The sequence below is a fragment of the Ursus maritimus genome, unplaced genomic scaffold (genome assembly GCF_017311325.1).
Source record: "Ursus maritimus isolate PB19 unplaced genomic scaffold, ASM1731132v1 scaffold_16, whole genome shotgun sequence".
NCBI classification, from domain to species: Eukaryota; Metazoa; Chordata; class Mammalia; order Carnivora; family Ursidae; genus Ursus; species Ursus maritimus.
The window spans coordinates 56157581-56176521 of record NW_024424008.1 but is presented as its reverse complement, the minus strand read 5'-3'; the positions used below and the strand labels follow the sequence as shown (position 1 = coordinate 56176521).

At 37.5% G+C, this 18941-nt stretch overlaps 1 protein-coding gene across 1 annotated transcript in view; it reads right to left on the bottom strand.

The window, feature by feature from the left end:
* ARHGAP20 (Rho GTPase activating protein 20) overlaps window positions 1-18941 on the bottom strand; it is a 127095-nt gene that overhangs the window by 48355 nt on the left and 59799 nt on the right. Inside the window, exon 3 of the mRNA XM_040631242.1 lies at window positions 3392-3556. Coding sequence (XP_040487176.1) covers window positions 3392-3556 — 165 coding nt within the window. The remainder of the gene's footprint in view (window positions 1-3391; window positions 3557-18941) is intronic.

The window sequence follows — 18941 nt, the reverse complement described above, 5'->3', positions numbered from 1 at the left end:
GGAACAGCACAAAGGGCCAGCCACTGGAACTAAGGCCTAGATTAAAACCCCAGCTCAGTCATTCCTATTTTATGACCTTGGACAAACCCCCCTGAGTCTCAGTATTCATTATCTAAAACAACTCTTGTCTTGGAGGATTGTTAGGAAAATGTAATAAGATCTCTGTCATTCTCTTATCATTATACCCAGCATAGAGAACCCACCTAGTACATTTTAAGTAAGGAAATGGCAACTAATCTACATTAAAAAATGATTTGTTCCTCTATCAATAGCATATCGCTTCAAATGGACTTAGTACAAAGGCTTGGAGGGAAAGAATTTCCTTTCTATATATTCTTTATAACATCAAATCTACTTCCAAACCTACATTGTAGGCATCAGCTATATTCAAAACATGTTTTAAGCTTTGCCTGATTTTGAGTTTCACTCCACTGTGGCTGGAAAAGATATGTGGTAAGATTTCAGTCTTACTAATTTTGTTAAGACTTGAGACTCACACTGTCAGAATGGCTGTTATTAAAAAAAAGAACCCAAAAAACAAAGCAAACAAACCAAAACCAAAAAGACAACAAATATTGTTAAGGACATGGAGAAACTGGAGCCCTTGTACACCGCTGGTGGGAATGTAAAATGGTGCAGCCACACTATGGAAAACAATACGGAGGTTTCTCAAAAAATTAAAAAAAGAAATATTATATGATCTAGAAGTCCCACTTCTGGGTATTTATCAAAGAACTGAAATCAGGATCTTGAAGAGATACTAACATTCATGTTCAGTGCAGAACTATTTACAATAGCCAAGGTGTGGAAACAACCTAAATGTCCACGGACAAATGAATGAGATAAAGAAAATGTGGTCTACACACACAACAGAATATTATTCAGCCTTAAAAAAGATGGAAATCCTTCAATCTGCCATAACCAGGATTAACCTGGAGGACATTATGCTAACAAAATACACCAGTCACAGAACAAACACTGCGTGATTCCACTTATTTGAGGTATCTAAAACAGTCAAACTTATAGAATCAGAGTGGAATGTTGGTTGCCAAGGGCTGGGGGAGGGAGAAAATGAGGAGTTGCTAGTTAACAAGCATAAAAGCATAAAGTCATGCCAGATGAATACATACTAGAGATCTGCCATACAACACTGTGGTATTAGTTAACACTACTGGATTGTACACTTAAAGATTTGTTAAGAAGGTAAATCTCATGTTAAGTGTTCCCTAAGGAAAAACCCCAACACATTCTGAAACCATTTTCTTATTTTTATCTTTGCCTCTAACTTTCAAAAAAAATATATCAATAGTTCACTAAGCATTCTATACAGTTTCTTACATAAGTAGTTAGATCCTTTTACTCATCGCATAAGAAAGACTATAATGCTATAAAAGCAAACAAAAACTTTCTATGGAGGAATTTTCTATGAAATCCATAAGAAAAGGGGTAAGTAACAGAGACAGCAGACTCTGAAGTAAGATGGACCTATGTTCAAATGTGGGCTCAACTAATCACTACCTTTGGGATCTTGGTGAAGTCACTTAACTTCTCTGAGTATCAATTTCTTCTGTAAGAAGAGAAAATAATATCTGCCTAATAGAACAGTTATACAGGTTAAATTCTCCAGAAAAATACCTAACATACAATAAGATCCAAATAAATGTGAGGTCTCTACTGTTATTAACCCCACTCATACTAAATATCCTGCATTGCGAAATTAGAATTTAGCTGTGCCCATGCCTTACTTATGACATGGTATAACTTAGGTGTGCGAGTGAGGATAGCAGAAAAAAGTATTTACTATGCTCTAGTGACTAAAAATCTCTTTGATGGCACTGGATTATATTGGGTTTGACGAACAATGAAAGTGGGGGATGGGGCAAATAGCAACCACCATGTTCGAGGCGGAGTGTTAAATGCATGGGCATGTAGTATTGAGTGGAAAGTAAATTCTTTTGGTTACCTCTCAAGTATACTCCAAATATGTGTGTCTCCCTCATCTAACTGCCGCTTCCCCAGATAAAGTCCTCATTGTGTTTCATCAGAACTACTATACGTATTCTCCTGTCCAGTCTCCTTGCTTCTCTACTCATGCCTACCCTCTAATCCATTATCAGAGCCAGAAACAAGATCTTAAAATATGAACTGCATTATAGTACTCCCCTAATTAAAATCCCTTTGAATAAAATCCCAACTCCTTATCACAGCCTTTGTTACACCTGGCCTCCAAGATGGTGCCTAACGATCCTTGCTTCCTGATATTCACACCCTTGCATAGTTGTCTTCCATGCTGCACTAAGTTTGGTCTATGTGGCCAATAGCATACGTCAGCAATGACGGTATGCCACCTCCAAAATGAGATTACGAAGGACTGTGGCTTCTATTTGGGGTGTTTTCTTGCTTGCCTACACTCTATCTCATACTCTTGGATCTTCCACTTCGGAGGAAGCAATGCCATGTTATGAGCAGCCCTGTGGAGACACCCACATGGAGAGGAACTACAGGGTCTGGCCAACAGCCAGGGAGGAACCGAGGCCTGCCAGCGTCCACATGAGTGAGCGGGGAGGCAGATTCGCCAGCTTCAGTCAAGCTGTAAGAAGATTACAATCCAGTCAACAGCTTGACTGCAACCTCGTGAGGACCTGTGAGCCAGAACCACCAGCAAAGCCATTCCTCAGTATGAGATTTCTCAGTGTGAGATGAGTGTTCCTGAGTATGAGATGTTTGTAGTTATAAATGGTGGTTTTTGGGTAATTCGTTAGATGGGAATAGATAATACTGCTGACAAGGTCCTGATAACCTGGTCCTTGTCTATTTCTCCAACCTCAATTCATATTCTCTTCCTGCTCATTATGCTCCAGTTACAGAGGCTTTCCTGCGGCTCCTTTGAAGGGCCAAGCTTTTCCCACCACCTTTGGATCTGCTCTTCCCTCTGCCTGGAATCCTCATCCTCCTAGTATCTGAATGGCTGGTTGCTTTTCAGACTTCAATTATTTTTTCCCCCCCGACTATTTCTACCTAACATATATCCTATATTTTACTTCACCCTGTACCCAATTTTCTTCATAGCAAAAATCACAATCTGTAATTTCTTCTACATGTTAGAATAAAAGTGCCAAAAAAGCAGGGACCATACCCAACACATTCTGTACTGTATCCCCTATATGTATTCAGAACATGGCACAGAGTGGGACCCAAATGAACACTTATTGAATGAATAAACAATTGAAACTATATTTTTTTTGCAAAAATAAAACCAAACCATAAAACTCACTTTAGATATTAGTTATGGCAACAGAGGCCAGACATTCTTTACAGTAAGCACTGAATAGAAAGGTTATTTTTGTTAGTGGGAATGCAATTTTATAATGATAACTGGGAGTAAACTTACTTGATTTTGGCCACAACAAACAAATCATTGAACAGGAAAAGATGCCGCTCCTGCCTCTGCAAGCCTCTTTTGAGTTCTACCCGGCCATCAATTAGCAGAGTCCTACTGGAGCACACAAATGAGGAGAGAAATGTACAAGTATCCACGCTGGCAGAAGGACTTTCCCTGTAAGAGATCAAACACCACAGATCTTTAGTCAAATGATTAAATATAGGATCAAGTTCTATAAAATTATAGCTTCAAGTTGGTCAAGAAATATAAAGCTCTCTGTATCTTTTTAACGCAATGGCATAGTTTCCTAATTGGTCCTTCAGTCTTTCTCTATACAGTGGTCTTTTACGTGTCATTATGAAAATTTTCAAACACAAAGCAAAGTTGTAAGTTTTATAATAAACACACACACACACACACATATATGCCAACCTAGATTTTACCATTAACATTTTACTGCCCTCGCTTTATCATGTATCTATCCAACTATATATCCTATTATCTATTTAATAATCCATTCCGTTTTTGGCATTTCAGTATAAACTGTATACAGGAGTAATTTCTCCTTAAATACTTTGGCATCAACACCATTAACTAAAGCTCAATATTTACTTATAATTTTAAAAACTGAGTGTACAATGAAATGCAGAAATCTTAGGTTTTAGTTTTTAGTTTTAACAAATGTATTCACCTGCGTCTAAAATTTTAGTCTAAAATTTTATCAAGTGAGGAACATTATCATGTTTAACAAATGTATTCACCTGCGTAGTCTAAAATTTTATCAAGTGAGGAACATTATCATGTTCCCCTTGTCCCTTCTCAGTTTTATATTTTAGCTGAAAATGGCTTCTATGTATTGGCCTCTGGGTTGTTTATTTCTTCACTGCAGGCTGAGACCATCAGCTCAAAAGTATACTGGCACCAAACTTACATTTTTACCCACCCGATTATTTTAAAAATCACCCAAACGAGCAGATTTTTAGCGTTTGTAGCTTGACTGCTTTGTATATGTCACATAATGACACCCATATCTGCTAGCCTTGGTAAGACAGAGCCTAGTGATCATAGACTCCAAGTCACTGCTGCCCATTAGAGTTCTCCGACCCAGAGATTCCCTGCTGTGCTACGGAGCTATATCCCCTCCATGTGTAAGATCCAGGGACACTCTCTTCACTCTTCCTCACCTCAGGAGTTCCCTTGCCCTTCTCCCTTTTTGGATGGTGGTCCTTTGACCACAAACCTCAAGACAGTCTCATGCCATGAGTGACTTCCTTTCTCCTGCAACCTTGCCCAATGGTATCTTTTTCCTTGTTCAGTTCCTAAATCCCTCAAATTCCTTACAATAGTCGTCAATCCCCACCCCATCACCCTCAAGGCGACCACTCTTCTGGCTTTTTTTCCACTGAAGACTAGTTTCACCTGTTCTACAATTTCACATAAATGTAGCTGCCATATATACTTCTTTGTGTAAGCTATTTTTAAGCCAGCATTTACCAGTAATCCATTCCTTTATGCTGCTGAATAGTATCCCACTACATAAATATATCAAAGTTTGCTTATTAATTCTCCTATTGATGGGCCTGGGCTTTTTCTAGTTTTTAGCTATTATGAATAAAACTGCTATTAAACACTGTACTGGTCTTTTTGTGACCTATGTTTTAATTTCTCTTGAATAAATATCTAAGAATGGAACTGTTGGGCCACAGAGTAGGTAGATGTTTAATTTTAGGAAAAACTGCCAGTTAGTTTTCCAAAGTGGTTGTACCAATTTTTATTCCCAGCAACATTGCCAGACAGTGCCAGTTGCTCCACAACCTTGCCAACACTGGGCGTTGTCAGTCTTTTAGATTTTGACCATTCCAGCGGGTATATGGTAACATCTCATTACAACTTTAATTTGCACTTCTCTGATGACTAATGATGTTGAACACTCATGTTCTTTTTGGTAGTCTGTATATCTTCATTTGTGAATCATCTTAAAATCTTTTGCCTATGTAGAAAAATTAGATTATCTCTCTTTTTATTACTGAGTTATAGGAATTTTTTATATATCTTGGATACTCATCCTTTGTCAGGTATGTTTTATAAGTAGTTTTTCTTTGTCTGCTGCCTATATATTTTCTTGTGTTTTTGATGAAGTTTTAAAATTTTGATGGAGTCTGATTTATCATAATTTATCATTTCAGGTAACCAGAGAAATCTTCACCCATCCCCAAGTTAAAGAAGATATTTTCTAATGTTTCCCACTAAAATCTGTATAATTTCAGTTTTTACATCTAGGTATATGATCTCTCCAAAATTAACTGCAGCTTATGGTGTAAGGCAGGGGCTAGGGTTCATTTTGCTTTTCTATATGGATACCATATTACTCAGCACCATGTGCATGGAAGACTTTCCCTTCCTCAATGGATTGCTTTGGCACCATTGTTAAAATTACAGGAGCATAAAGCATGGGTCTATTTCTGGGCTTTCTCTTTTGTTCCACTGATCTATTTGTTAATTCTTATGCCAGATACACATTGTCTTATAATCTTATCTTCACAGTAAATCATGAAATCAGGTAGTATATATCTACCAACTTTTTCTTTTCTGAGGCTGCTTTGGATAATCTAAGTCCTCTGTATTTCCATATACATTTTAGCAATTAATAAAGATGAAGAATACAAGAGAGAAAGGCTATTGTGGAAGGGGAAGAAGAGATGAGCTCAGTTTCAAATATACTTTGTTTGAAATTATCAGTGGACTAGGTGGTATGGAGAAATCAGGCAGGCAGCTAGCACTTAGAAGAGATGTCAGAATGAGATGTAGATTTGGTGATCATAGAAAGATAGGTGCATAAATACTATGGGAATGGCTAGAACTGCACAGGGACGGAGCGCAGAATATGAAGAAAACACCTCCCTGAGAAAAGATGTGATTTGAAGTGGCGGGGAAAGGAGAATCTGTGAACAAGGTGGAGGCTGGTGAAAAAGTAGCAAAAAAAGAATGAAAAGCAGTGGTGATCTGGGGTGCTGAAACTGGTAGAGGGGTAACAAGTTGAAGCCTGAAAAGATGTCTGGGAAAAAAATCAGTTGGTCATTAAGACCTTCAAGAAAATAGTTCCGGGAGATCAGTGAGGTTCTGCAGAACGTGAATAGCCTGGGGCTTGAGGAGTTAAGGAATGAGAAAGGAAGAATTGAAGTCTGGTACTGGTTATTTTTTAGCAGCTTAATACTACAAGGTGACTTTAAGAGGAAAGGCAGGAAGAGGAAAGAAACAATCAGCCCTGAAGGTAGGTGTTATTACCCCTCATTTTGCAGATTTGGAAGCTGGTGTTCAGAGCAGTTAAAATACACAGCTACTAAGTGAAAGGGATTTACAAGTAAGTATGGTTTCAAAACAGTACTTAAAAAAATTCCATGTAGCATTTCAAAAGGACAAGCATTTCATTCATATTGATTCATCCCTCATCCTCCCAGGCTAACTGAGCTTAGTAGTTTAGGACTTAATGGGGGTGGGAGAAGTGGGCTCATCCAAGCTTTTTTTGCTAAGCAGTGTGAGATGGTGACTTATTTGGCTGCCTCAGTTTCTGCATCTGTAAAGGCAGCTGGACTGGGAGATCTTGAAACTGTTTTTATAATTTGTATACGGGATTAAGTATAAAAACACGTACTCAAAAAGTAGAATTAACATTACTAATGAGAGGGAAATAGATAATAGATATGGTTAGCAAGGAACCCTAACCTACAGTTTATAAATACAGAGATAAGCATACTTGAGAGTCACCTCAGGGAAATAAGTCAGAGTTGAAATAAAATAAAAACCAAGAGACAGTAATAACAAAAATAGCAATCAGAACTGAAAAATGTTTATTAGTCTAATTTTTATAAAGGAGCTCAAAGAATAAGAATTTGTCAGTGTCTCCATCAAAGTATAGGGTCTAAAAGGCCATGGCCTGTCATCCCAAGTATCTGGTTCAGGGGATAGCCACAGTAAGCTGAGCTTCTCGGTCATCTATGTTTCTTGGGTTGGAATAGTATGGGTCACAGGGGCTGATCTCCCCTGGGTATACTACACAACTGAGGGCTCTCTGAGATAATGTCTGAGTGGTCAGCCATCCGTTCCTCTGTTATAGTTGTCTTTACAGTGTGGTCCCCAACAAGCAGCATCAGCATCAACTGGTAACTTCTTAAAAATGCAAATTCTCAGGACCACCACAGACTTACTGAATCAGAAACTCAGAAGGGCTGGCTCAGCATTCTGTATTTTAACAAGCTCTTCAGATAATTCTAATGCATGCTGAAGCACTGCTGTCCAAGACTCTATAACACCTTCTGGCTCTAACGTTCTAAAAGTCTACAACTCCGTATTCCAAGTAAGTGTTAGAAGTCTGTATTTCTACTTCAGGTAAGGTGAACCTCTGAGAGGTGTTCCATCATTTCCTGTAGTTTTGGGGCTATAGTTAACCTCTCCAAGGAAGTGAATTCCATTATGCTCACTAATTACTAATTAAGCACATACTATGTGTAATTTAAAGAGATGTATAAGTGAGGAACAAAGACAGTAAGCCAATCAGAGTCCTTTGAAAGAAAAGGGAAAGGGAGTTTCTCTACTTAATACTGCAGATTGAAATTAAGCAGTGAGAAAAGGCCCATCATAGAGAAAACTCATTTCTTTTTCAAATTCTTTTGGGATGGGGAGTGGAAGGAGGCATAATGGCATCTTTTATTATGTAGTGATTTTCAAATTTATAGAAAAAGAGTGAAATTTCACTTGCTGTTATGAAAATTGGGCAAGGATAGGCTAGCAAGTAATGAATAGATGAAGGAATGATTAACACAGGCAGCATCCTACACAGCATTAGTTTCTCCATCTCCAGACAGAAAAACTTTGCAAGGAGAAAAGTCATCTTTTGCATTTAGGTTTTAGGTTCAATAAGTAACTGCTTTTTAATTATAATTATAAACCATCAGATAGGGGCACCTGGGTAGGGCTCAGTCATTTAAGCATCTGCCTTTGGCTGGGGTCATGATCTCAGAGTCCTGGGACTGAACCCCATATCAGGCTCCCTACTCAGCAAGGAGTCTGCTTCTCCCTCTCCCTCTGCCTCCCCCCCACAAGCTTGTGCTCTCTCTAATAAATAAATAAAATCTTTTTTTTTTTTTTTTTTAAATAAACCATCCGATAGCAGTATGGCTTAAACTAGGGATCTTCAAACTATTACTCACAGGTTCCAACGGTAAATAGGTTAGGCTTTGAGGGCCATATGGTCTCTGCTGTCAACTACTCAGCTCTGCCGCTGTATCTCAAAAATCAGCCACAGATAATACTTAAATGAACAAGTGTGGCTGTGAGCCAATCCAACTTTATTTGCAAAAACAGGCTGCTTGTCTGGGCCATAGTTTGATGGCCCCTGGTTTAAACAATAGTTCTAAATCATTTAAATGCTCAGAAATAAAGGCTAATCTGAAATAATTAGGGAATTAGACTTTTTTGTTTGGGGTTAGTGTAGGCCAAAATTTAATTAGGTTATTTTTTTAAAAAATGTTTTGCATTTTAAAGCAATTCCAAAGGATTTTCATACATAATAACTAATTTTCCACCTCACAATAATACTTCCAAATAACTAGATTTGATGGTAGTGTGGGGAAGAATCCACAATGAAGTTAAAATATTTTTCTTTTTCAGTGTGGATTTATCAATGTACATGTCTGCAGTCTGTTATTTTGAGGATTCACATATAAGTATGGCAAGAGATACCTCACAACTTTAGCAAGCTAAGCATTGGTTAAAAAAAAAATACAACCAACATTCATGCAGTAGTCTGGAGTAAAGATAAACATCTCAGTACTCACATAATTTAAAATGAAAAAAAAATCTCTCCTAGAAGGAAACAAAAGCACAAATAACCTTTGTGTTTTTAAAACTACAATCTTAATCAGTGTTTCCTACTTAAAAATGTATTTCTCAATTATGTGACTCTGAAGTGTTTATTTTTATTCTGAGTGCAATGTAGATGTGTTTATTTTAGTCTTTTAGAGTATGGAAATGGGGAGGAGGGCAAGATTGTAACCTTCTATTTAGCCTTTTAATATAGCCTGATTAGGATTTATAAGTTATAATTAACAGAGCTCTAAAATGATCTACCAAATACAAGCTGAGTCTAAGAATTAACATGCTGCTGGTTTCTTATATATTAACATTCCATTTCAAAAAAGTTTGTGAAGCCATTTCTAAAAGGCAAAAAGGAATTTTAGAACCTTAGTAATTTTTTACTAAAATTAGATAATAGCTTTCATGAAACTTGGCCACAGTAATACCTCTTAACATTTATTACTAAGTCTCATTGTAAAAGCAAGTTTACTTTTAGGTACAGTTTTAGAGGTGGTGTTGCTTCATCTTAAATCACAGAAGAAACGAAACTAAAATTCAGAATATTTTTTGAAAATTTCTATGTTTATGAGTGATAATTAATTAGTAATTATGATGGCAAGTACGAGGTAGGATCTTGATAATCTCAAAGCCTAGCACATGGTCACCGCTCATTCCAAATGTCATCTCTTCCATAAAAATTTTCTTTCAATTGAACTCTTGATTGGTATCTCTTATCTGATATCTAGCACTTAGATCCTGCCTTGTACCTCTGAAATATTCTCATTCAGCATGTACTGAGTCTATGATCACCATATAAAAATTAATTCTTTGCTATAGTGATAAGGGTTGTCTTTGGTACGTGCCTGCACTGTACCAGGTGCTGGAGACAGACGCAGTCCCTAGTGTCAAGGAGTTAGTGTGACAGGTATATCAAACAAGTAACACAAGGGCAGACTAGTGAGGGAAGTGCAGTAAGAGAACTTCAAAGGACTGGGGGGCACAGAGAGGGGCAACAGTAGGAACCCCTATCTGAGACTGGATTGGTTAGAAAAGTTTCTTGGAGGAACCAAAGTCTTAAAGGATGGACTGATCACTGAAGGCTGAAGGGCAGTCCAAGTATGAAGAGCACAGCAACCATGCCTGGTGTGCTGCAGCAACTGTGGGAAGTTCCGAAGACCCGGGTGACAAAGGCCTGAGGAGAGGAGCAGCACATGAGGAAGGGACCATGTTATGGATGTTTTCCCCATCACATTTAGACTTTATGCGAAAGCACTGAAAGATTTTAAGCAAGACAAGGTGTTTTGCAATTTGTTGAAGAAAACAGATGAGGGCAAGCTTAGAGGAAAAGAGACCATTAGGAATTTACTGCAATAATCTTGGGCAAGACATGTCATGAACCTGTTGTTCATGAGATGGCAGTAGAAAAGGACAGAAGATACAGGGAAAAAATATCAAAGAGATATTAAAAATACAAACTGTGAAAATCTGCAAACTGATTTAGTTATGGGGGTGAGATAGAGAGAACTACGAAAAAAAATATAAATTCAGTGCCCAGCCTGTATTTACTTATTTTTATTTTTCATCCAACACATATCTGCTAAACATTTATATGTGTTGGCGAGGCATCGTGCTAAACGGTGAAGAAATGGGGTAAGCAACTTAGATTCATCCTCTAATCTTGCGAAACTCTGAGTCTAGCTCTACAATCAGCTATGGTCTTGACATCACCCATCATTTTGGCTCAGTTCCATTTGTAGCAGAGGTTGAAAACCACAGCCCACAATCATATTTTATTTGGCCCACCCAGAGGTTTCGAAAACATTTGGTTTTGAATATCCAGTTCACCACATTCCCTCTCTTGCCACTTCTTTTCTGTTTACTGCACCTCCCAGGGACCTGAAAGCATTTAAGTCTGTGATTCAAGCCTTAGTGTTACTGTCTTTTAAACTAGCTTGATTTTTAGTTTTTTTTTAAAAAATCATGATAAAATATACACAAAATAAAATTTACCACTTGAACCATTCTAAAATGTATAATTCAGTGGCATTTAGTATATGCACAGTGTTGTGCAACCATCACCACTCTCTGCTTCCCAATATGCTCACCATCCCCAAAGGAATACCTGGACCTCGGAAGCAGGTACTACCTGTTCCCCACTCTACCCAGTCCCAGCAGTGACAAACTTCTCCCTGTCTCTATGAATTTGCCTATTCCAGATATTTCAGATCCCATCATATGTGGCCTTTTGTGTCTGGTTCTTTCACCAGCATCATGTTTTCCAGGTTCATCCATATTGTAGTATCTGTCAGGACTTCATTTCTTCTCATCGCTGAATAATATTCCATTGTATGGATGGACCACATTTGTCGATCCATTCATTAGTAGATGGTCATTTGGGCTTTTCCACGTTATGACTATTGTGAATGGTGCTGCTTTACAAATTCATGTACACAGTTTATTTGAACATCTGTTTTTGGGTTTTTTTTTTTTTTTGGGTATATACCCAGGAATGGAATTTCTGGATCATACAGTAATTCTATGTTTAAGTTAATGAGAAACTGCCAAACTCTTTTCCACAGCGGCTATACGATTATACATTCCCATCAGCAATGTATGAGGGCCCATACTTTTGACTCTTCTCTCTTTGGTCTCCACATATAATCATATTTTATCTTTTTTTTTTTTAAAGGTTTTATTTATTTGTTAAAGAGAGAGTGAGAGGGAGCACAAGCAGGGGGGGCGTCAGACAGAGGGAGAAGCAGGCTCCCCACTGAGCAGGGAGTTTGATGTGGGACTCGATCCCAGGACCCTGAGATCATGACCTGAGCTGAAGGCAGACGCTTAACCGACTAAGCCACCCAGGCACCCCCACATTTCATCTTCTAAGGATATTAGAATAAAATGAAAAATAAAATCTCCTGAGTCTAGATACTCACAACCTCTCCTATAGTGTGTAATGAACTCTTAACTGGACTCTGTACTTCTTGTTCTCCCTTCTTCAATCTATACTACTCACTTCTTACTTCTATCTCATCAATCTTCCTGATGCACATTGCCAATGATCAGGGCATGCACACTGTCTGAAGAGTCAGCCCAACTTATTAACTTAGCTTTCAAGTTCTAACATCTGTTTTAACCTAACTGGTTGAGGATATCCCAGGTTGGATCTCTCCATATTGCATGTAGAAGGTAACCCTTTGAGTCTTAAGAGAATTAGTCCAGAAGTAATTTAGAACGAAAGGAGATGACTACCGAAATGAAGCCACAAAACCCATCAACATCAAAATTTTATCTTATTCAGCAATAAAAATTTGTCCATTAGATATTCATCTCAAACAGTCAACACTAAAAGCACATTTTCAGAAAATCTAGTCTAAAGCAATTATCTGTTTTATTGACAGGATAAAACATGGGAAAGCCTGTTACACATCAACAGTCATCATCCAGAAAAAATTTCATTCAAATTACTGAAGAAAACTGTACATAGATGGTAACGTGATGTGGCTGTATGCAATTTGTGCTCTCATGCCCACCTCAAATTCGCACCCGAGCTGCATCCCGTAGCTCATATCACACAGTCTGAACTCTGACTCGGTATTGTAGAATAGAGCTCAGTGATGATGTGGATAACCAAGATCAACATGAACGAAGCTGGACAAGGGTTTGTAGAGTTCACAGAGAAATGGTTGGATAAACAGTGTAAGCAAGGCCTTAAAAGCAAGAAATACAAAAAGGAGAATTTTAAATTATCAAAATTCTGATCGGAACAAGCAGCATAAGTGATATAATGAGACCAACAATCTTATGCCAACAATGCTAATATTTAAAGAGCCAGGAAAACATAAACATTACAAAGCAAAGACAGAATAGCAATATGGAAAGAGAGAGTGAAGGACTGGGAAGGACACTGTAAGTAGTTATGCTAACAGTGCATGATCATACACACAGAGATATTGCTTCCAAAAAAGGGACTAAACTACAGAACTTCTTTACAGCCCTGACACAGAAGTTTGCCCAACGACAGCTATTAGGAATTCACTTAGTACAAAGCAGTTGACAAGACATTATAAAAAGAAAGGAGAGAACAAGACCACTGGAGCATTGTCTCTGAGAGTTTAAAAAAACAACAAAACAAACCAGTTTACATACAAATGATACACAATGATGTAAGCTCAAGTAGAGCAAAACCTGAGCTTTAGAACGCTGAACACTCCGGTGAAAATGGCAACTCTTTGAGAACAACTCTATTTGATTATGAAATAATCAGCAGGAGCAGAGAGATTCCAACTAAAGCCTGGAGAGAACTTTAGACCAATTTAGTCACTTATATGGCCTGTTGACTAAAAATACTGTATATCTTAATTATCAACTAAAATCAGTTTGAGTCATCTTCTTGAACCAGGTAAGAATGCTGACCATATTTAAGCTATGCAAGGAAGTTTCTGGGTGCGGTGATTCCAATGTGATATGGTTCTACGTTAGCTTGTTTACTGACGCAACAATGAACCAAGTCACCAATACGCTGGCTGGGCGCTCCAGTACTCTGACTAGTTTGGTTCAGGTAATAATGACGGTACATTGAAAAGAACAAAAGAACCGTACCTGATTAAAGGTAGTTCTAACTACAGTTTCTGGATCTGCTTAAGTTAAAAAATATCGCTGAATAACCTCTAGTTAGAAAATCTAAAAATATCATATTATATACCTGCAAACTAGAAAGTCCTCACAGCAGTACACTAAGGGAAGGGACTTAAGTCATCTGCCACCTCCAGCTCACTTAGGCCAAAATATTAATATTCAGGTTGATACATAAGTGAACTGATTCAATTAGTTGATTTGTAACTAACAGAGAAGAGTTACCTTTGATAGGAAACTTAAACTACTATTTTACCAAAATACTTACATAATGTATTTCAGAGTAAGAAAAAACCACACAATAGATATTTACTTTAAGCTTTTTTTTTTTTTTCAAAGAAAATCACAGCAATGAGTTGAAGTGTCTTAAAGAAAAAACTCTCGAGAGGTTTTGAAATAAATTTTTGAGCACCTTCTTGGTCTTGATAAGTTCATTTCAAATTATGTCAGTTTGGAAAATAAAAGAGAAAATAATTTTTTTAGTGGATGCTAAATAGAAAGTTCAATGTTAAAGGAATATTTCAGTCGAATTTGTTGTTTTCTACATTGAGATAATTAAGCTATTTGATGAAGTTTAACCTTTATTTTTTAAATCCCAAATCATATTCCATATTTACAAATAATTTGCTTAGTCTCATATTAATGATTGCCTACAGTGCATTAAGCACTATTCAAGACACTAGGGATAAAAGTTAGTGAAGCAGCCAGAGGCCATGAAAGAATTCCACCTTTCATTCTGAGTCAGGAAGAGGGGATGGTTTAGACAGAGAAGTGACAGGACGTATATGGAGAACAGAATGGAGGAAGGCAAAATTGTAAGCATTAATACTTGCTTGAAGAAAATTTAAAAGAAAATAATAGTAATGAGTTAGCTGAAGTTCCTTAAGTAAAAACTCATTAGAGGCTTTCTGAAAAGTAGTAACTTAGGAGGGAAATCATGGTGGTTGGTAGCTGTGGAAGTGGTTGGATGTATTTCAAAGGTAGACCTTAACGGGATTAGATGACAGACTGATTACTGGTGTAAGCAACTGAAGGAGGGGTGGGGATAAGGAATTTGGTTTTGGATACGTTAAGTTTGAAATACCTATTAGATGTTAAAATGGAGATTTTAAAGCTATGAAGGAGATCAGGCCATCTAGGGAGTTAATATAGAGAACAGATCAATTACTGAGCCCTAAGGCCCACAAACATTTATTAGTTTGCAAAGGAGAAACCGGCAAACTAGAATGAACTGGCCGTCAGTAAACAGAACCAAGAAGCCCAGGGAAGAAGGGAGAGACTGGAGCGTCCAATGCCAATGTCAAGGGAGATGATTTGATCATTGGACCCAGCATTATGGCATTCACCAGTGACCCTGTCAAGAACAATTTTGGTGGGCATTTATGAGGAAATGATTCCAATCTGATTAACATCAAATTTTGGGGAACTGATGATTCTGCAGTCTCATTCCAACTTGTCCAAAAGCACATTCAACTTTTGGAAAGAAAATTGGTGAAAAGATGCCAAATAAAATTGGAAACACACAAAAGTAGTATCTAAACCCAAGGAAGTGCTAATAAAATGGCCTTGGTCGTTAGTTGGGAGGGCTATTACAAAGCTCCAACACTATTCTCTCATTATAAGAGATAAAGCAACTAAGCTGAATAGAACATAAAAGCTATCTCATAATTTCATGTTTCAGAAATTTCTCCCTCAAAGTGCTAAGAAGTACTTTTCCTCGGATAATGCAAAATATACTTTCTTGTGCTTAGTGGCAGAAACTTCTATCAAACACTAGCAGTTTTTCATAAAATCGGTGTTTAAGTCAAGAATTAGATAATATGTTATAAAAAGATGTCAGAACTTTCTTTGACAGACATTTCAGTTTTTGAGAAGGATTTTTTTAATAATAATACTTTTTTTTTATTATATTATGTTAGTCACCATACAGTACATCCCTAGTTTTTGATGTAAAGTTCCATGATTCATTACTCGCGCACAATACCCAGTGCACCATGCAATACGTGAGAAGGATATGTTTTAAAACTACTATGTACATGAAAGGTACTTGAATAACTAACAAAAAGCCTGGGATGCTGTCTCATTCAACCTTTAGGACTGAATAACCTTTCTGTCTACCAAACTCAGTCATATAGGTGACTGAATCCTTGAAAATAGAATTTAGAAATTGTTAAGGACACGAGTAATTATAATTCCAGAAAAAGAAATGATCTCATAAGTCCCATGCCATAACATGAAATGCTCTTTATTTTTTAATTTTTTTTTATTTATTTATTTTTTAGAGAGGGTGCATGGTGGGGGGAGGGGCAGAGAGAGAGAGGGAAAGAGAGAATCTTAAGCAGGCATTCTGCCCAGCATGGACCCTGATGTGCGGCTCAATCCCATAACCCCGAGATCATGACCTAAGCTGAAATCAAGAGTCAGATGCTTAACTGACTGAGCCACCCAGGCACCCCTGAAATGCTTTTTAAAATAAGTAAATCTCTGCTGTTATCTTGCAATAAAATTCTCTTTTGTCTCCTTTTGATAAAAGTACCCAAAGTTCAAGTAACTGAGCTTTCCAGATAACCTGGTTATTTTACTGTCCTAAAACTCACTTATTGTAGAATAAAAACAGTAACATATTAAAAAGATATTACAGTTTGTTTGAGTTAGGGCTGACTTAATATACCTCAAGTGTTTTATGCAAGCCCATGTTGGGAAATCTAATGTTGACACTATTAACCTTTTAAAACCTTTTATGTTAATTCTAACATACCTTCCAATTTCAAACAAAAGTAAACTGAAGCCATAAAATAAAAGCTTTGTGTGGAGCGTATACTAAATATACACTGTCAACAAATGTTGTGCTAACATTTTTTTAAACAGTAAAGTAAAACAAGTTTTATATTTACTACTGCATAAGAAACTGTTTACCAGTTACTAATCCTTTTCACCTGGGACTGTCACCATTGGTGCAAGTATCTGAATGAAATTATGATGTAACCTAGCACTTCAAAAGCCTGGTATTTTAAATAACTCCTCTTAGCCAGTACAATTTTAACATCTGTCATCAAAACAAGAAATGAAGCACAAAAAATCCTCTAAATTGACCAGGCATGTGTTGACTGGCATCTAGATGTGTTGAAAACAGTGTAATTAGATATAAAAAAGATATAAGGTCACAGAAAAGAGGTGTAACCTCCAATATTGAGGGAGTTTAGGAGTCAGAAAATGTCCTTCAAGACAACTAGGTAGTGAAGTGGGAAGAAGAGAGATGCGCCAGGAGGAAGAGGAGAGATGAGAAAAAGTTTCACAGAGGAGTCAGCATTTGATTTGAGTCCTTTGGAGAGTTATGTTTTGGACAATAGGTGATTTGCTAAAGGTCATAAAACTACTCACTGCACAGTCAAGTCCGCAACAATGGTTTCAATGCCCAAAGCAAGTAGGCTTTGGATTAGGCATTATATTTGGTAAAGAAGCAGCAGTTTTGGCAGTACTTTTCATATAGTTTTTCTCATAATAAATGACCTTTGTCTATTTTTCCATTTTTCTGGCTAAAATAGGTCACAGTAAAAAAGGTATTGGCAAATATTTAGCAAAAAGGACACGGAGAACAGGAAAAATTTCAGTTAATGTTTAAATAACTTACAGAATATTCCTTCTCTCTAAACACAGAAACTATATGAAATCTTTTTTTAAAATGTCAGTATCCTGGTATATCAGCAGTATCTGACCCATAATAGGTATTATAACTATTTGCTGACAGAACGTACTACAAATGTGCTATGTGGCACTTAATTATCTATTACTTTTTATGTCTTCTACTTATTTACTGTCTGTACACGCTTCCCAGTGAGCACTTCGTACTGTAAGTCAAGGTAGGATCCAAGTCTTATTTCGAATCCCATTTCTACAACTGTTGCTAGTACAGAGGCCTCAAATGTTTGCAGAATAAACTGCTAAACAAAACAACCTTAGTTTCTTCTCTACCTACAAAACAAGGAAAGTGGAGAAATCCCTCAATTTATCTGGATCATTCAGAAACCAAAACCAAACCCCAAAGCCACTTGGCTCTGAATCTGCATTGGTACTAAGACTTTTTAGCTGGAGCAGGGCAGGGGTGGCTTCTGGCTGGTGATTATCATGGTTCCAATAGCCAGGGCAGCAGTGCGTAAACAACAGGACTAACTCCCTTGAGGGAAGGCAGACCTATTTCACTATTTGCTCCTGTTCTCTACCTTACTTTGTGATTGCAGTCACACCTTGACATCCATGCCACTCTACTTCTGGAATTCTTTTCCATCACTGCTCCTAAATAAAAATAAAAGAGGAGGGGAGGAGAATTCCAGAAAGATGAATATTTGACTTCACACAATTTAGTTCATAGTGGCAGGGCTTTTTTTAAGCGAGCAAAGCATTCCAAAAAGTGAGAAAAAGCTAAAAGCTATTAGAAATAACCTAAGCCAACTGTCTCTCTTGCCCAAGTTAACAGACTCTAACCCAAACTCACCCCCTCAAAGACTTGGGCTGTGTGCACATGTACAAAAGCATGTACTGGGATGCCCAGCATGGTTTTAAAATTCTTTTTTTTTTTTAATTTTTAAAAATAGCTTTATTGTCATATGTTTGACATTTGATAAATTGGATGTATGTATGTATTTATTTAAAGAATTTGTTTATTTATTTAACAGAGAGAGAGAGTGCACAAGCAGGAGCAGCGGCAGAGGGAGAGGGAGAAGCAGGCTCCCCACTGAGCCTGACACGGGACTCGATTCCAGGACACTGGGATCATGACCTGAGCCGAAGGCAGACGCTTAACTGACTGAGCCACCCAGGCGCCCTGAAATTGGATGTATTTAAAGTGCACAATTTGATCAGTTTTGACATAAGCATACACCTATGCAACGATCTCCATGATCAAGAACATCTGCATCACCTCCAAATGTTGCATCATTCCCCTTTGTCACCCCACCATCTTGCTCCTCCTCTCCCGTCTGCCCCCTCGTCATCTCCAGACAACCAACAACATGTGTTCTCCAAGCATAGATTACTTTGTGTTTCCTAGAACTTTATATAAATGGAATAATTT